Source organism: Fukomys damarensis, unplaced genomic scaffold, assembly GCF_012274545.1.
Source record: "Fukomys damarensis isolate Sample0158 unplaced genomic scaffold, DMR_v1.0_HiC HiC_scaffold_37, whole genome shotgun sequence".
Lineage (NCBI taxonomy): Eukaryota > Metazoa > Chordata > Mammalia > Rodentia > Bathyergidae > Fukomys > Fukomys damarensis.
The window spans coordinates 10392777-10395266 of NW_022900949.1; the positions used below are offsets into that span (position 1 = coordinate 10392777).

General features: G+C 52.8%; 1 protein-coding gene and 1 long non-coding RNA gene across 3 annotated transcripts in view; one reads left to right on the plus strand and one right to left on the minus strand.

Annotated features, from left to right (window-relative positions):
* LOC104869592 overlaps positions 1–1710 on the plus strand; it is a 2785-nt gene extending 1075 nt beyond the window's left edge. For both annotated transcript variants that reach the window (XR_782365.1, XR_782366.2), the window contains exons 2-3: positions 408–547; positions 1583–1710. This is a non-coding gene — a long non-coding RNA (uncharacterized LOC104869592). The remainder of the gene's footprint in view (positions 1–407; positions 548–1582) is intronic.
* A 35-nt stretch (positions 1711–1745) lies between these two features.
* Positions 1746–2490, minus strand: part of Plk5 (polo like kinase 5 (inactive)) — a 10692-nt gene continuing 9947 nt past the window's right edge. Inside the window, exon 11 of the mRNA XM_033759625.1 lies at positions 1746–1907. Within this exon, the coding sequence (XP_033615516.1) occupies positions 1746–1907 (162 nt within the window). The remainder of the gene's footprint in view (positions 1908–2490) is intronic.

Genomic DNA, 2490 nt, shown 5'->3' on the forward strand with positions numbered 1-2490 from the left:
GTGGTTTGTGGTGTGTTTTTTTTTTTTTTTTTTTTTTTTTTGCTGTACCTGGGATCGAACTCAGGACCTTGTGCTTGTGAGGCAGGCGCGGTGTCATTGAACTAAATATCCAGCCATGTTTGTTCGTTGTTTTGAGATGGGTCTTGCTGTGTATTGTAGGCTGGTCTTGAATTCACTATGTAGCCCAGCTGGCCTCGAACTCACAGCGATCCTCCTGCCTCAGCCTCCAGAGTGCTGGGATTGCAGGCGTGCGCCACCATGCCCAACCCTGCCATCACTTTTTTCTGAATGCTTCAGGATCTGAAGTTCATCCATTGATTTAGCTCATAAGAATTAGGATGGGGTTTCCATCATTTGATAACAAATGATCATGATACCAACGTGCAGTGAGATTATCCCCACACCAGGACATCACTCGGCCAGGACAGAGGCGAGGCTGTGACACCTGCCAAAGCGTGGAATGACCTTGAGGACGCTATTGGTGAGAGATGCCAGATGCAGCAGGACAGACAGCGTGGGCTCCATGGACAGGAAACAGCCAGTACAGGTGACTCCAGAGACAGGAAGTGGACTTGGGTGCCGGGGCTGGGAGTGGATGGGTGACTGACTGCTCATGGGTACTTGGTGATTGCAGAAGGTGATAAGAAAATATGAAACCTTCCCAGCACTCTGGGAGGCTGAGGCAGGAGGATTGCAAGATCTAGCCCAACCTAGGCAATTTAACAACTTAGTGAGACCCTGTCTCAAAATAAAAAATAGAAAGGGTTGGGGATGGAGTTCAGTGCGATGGCTCTGGGTTCCATCCCCACTGCTGCCAAACAAACACACAAGTGGTTTCCCAGCACTGTGACTGCATTAAGCCTCCTTGCATTGTACCCTTGGATACAGGGCACTTCGGGTCATAAAGGACCTGCCTGGGGTCTGCGCCCCTCCCGTGGCACCTACACCCCCAGCCTGGCACAGCCCCGACCTCGGCTCCCAGGCTCCACGCCCTCACCTGCCATAACCATCACCTCCTGCGCTGGCCACTGGCCCTGCTTGGTCCCGTTATCTCCCCACTGTAAAAAATGGCAGCCTCGCCTCCCCCATTAAAGATGACGAGGTGACTGCCGGGGATTTGGCTTAGTGGCACCGGGCCTGCCTCTCAAGGTCCTGAGTTCGATCCCTGGTCCCAAAAAGAAAAAGAAAAAGGAAAAAGATTTGTGTTTTTTTTGTTTGTTTGCTTTTGGTTTTTTGTTTGTTTGTTTGTTTGGTTTTTTTTGGCTTTTTTTGGTCTTGGGGATTGAACTCTGGTCCTTGCACTTGCGAGGCAGGCCACCCAACCGCTGAGCTAAATCCCCGGCAAGAAAAAGATTTGCACACACGCATGCGCAGCTGTGTCCGGATGCATGGCTGAGGGGGACGTCAGGGATACGTTTGAGGTCTGAATTACTTTCTGTAAGAACATAAATGCACGAAGAGGGATGGGGAGAGGAGGGATGAGGCTGCTATGCTGCCCCAGCATTGCAAGGGAACTTGGGGACCGGGGTAGGAGGATGGGGTAGGTGGTCTCTGAGATTGAGTTTGATGTATTCACTTGCAGTTTTGTTGCAAAGAGAAAGCAAAAACATGAGCCCGGTGTGAAGGCGCACACCTGTCAACCCAGCTACTTCGGAGTCTGAGGCAGGAAGATCTTGAGTTCCAGACCCCGTCCTAAAATAAAAATGTAAAAAGGCTAAGGATGTTGCTCAGTGAAGGCCCTGGGTTCAAGCCTTGATACGGGGACAAGGGGCACCACGTTCAGCTTTGGAGCCTAGGAAATGGTTGAAGAGGGAGCCGGCCTCGGCTTGGGAGTGTCTGGGGGCGTCTGGGTCCTCGGCCTCTTTGACTCTGGGGCGGCCCCGGGTACTATGGGACATGGGGGTCCTCTGCAGGATAGGGCAGGACACGATGCCCCCACCCCGCTAGATCAGCCACGACTTGGGTGAAGGGGCGCCCTGGGGACAGCTACGGCTCCTGCTCCGCATGCCTGCCTCATGGGCTCCCGACAACGGGCTGCAGCCCCGGGAGAGTCGTGTCATCTTCCCTGCTTTCTTTCTCCACGCACAGAGGAAATGCACTGAGGAATTAAACCTGATGTCTGTGAGTGAGTTGGTTCCCTTCTTGGACCCAGGGTCCCCTAGGGCACTGGAGATACTGAGTCTGGGTCACTCTGTGGGGCATCCTGGGCCCCACAGGTGCCGAGTGGGGTCCCCAGCCTCCACCTGTTCCATGCTGGGAGCTGCCAAGTGGTGACTGCCACACGTGTCCCCAGACACGGCCCAGGGTCTCTGGGTGGGGGGAGCACCTCCCTTTCCCACGCAGAACATCTACTCCAAAGGATAAGAGCATTTAAAAACAAAATCACAACATTACACACTTTGAAAAATCAAGTCATTTCTTTAAAAATTAACACCACATTTCTACAAGTATCTCCTCTCTCTCTCTCTCTCTCTCTCTCTCTCTCTCTCT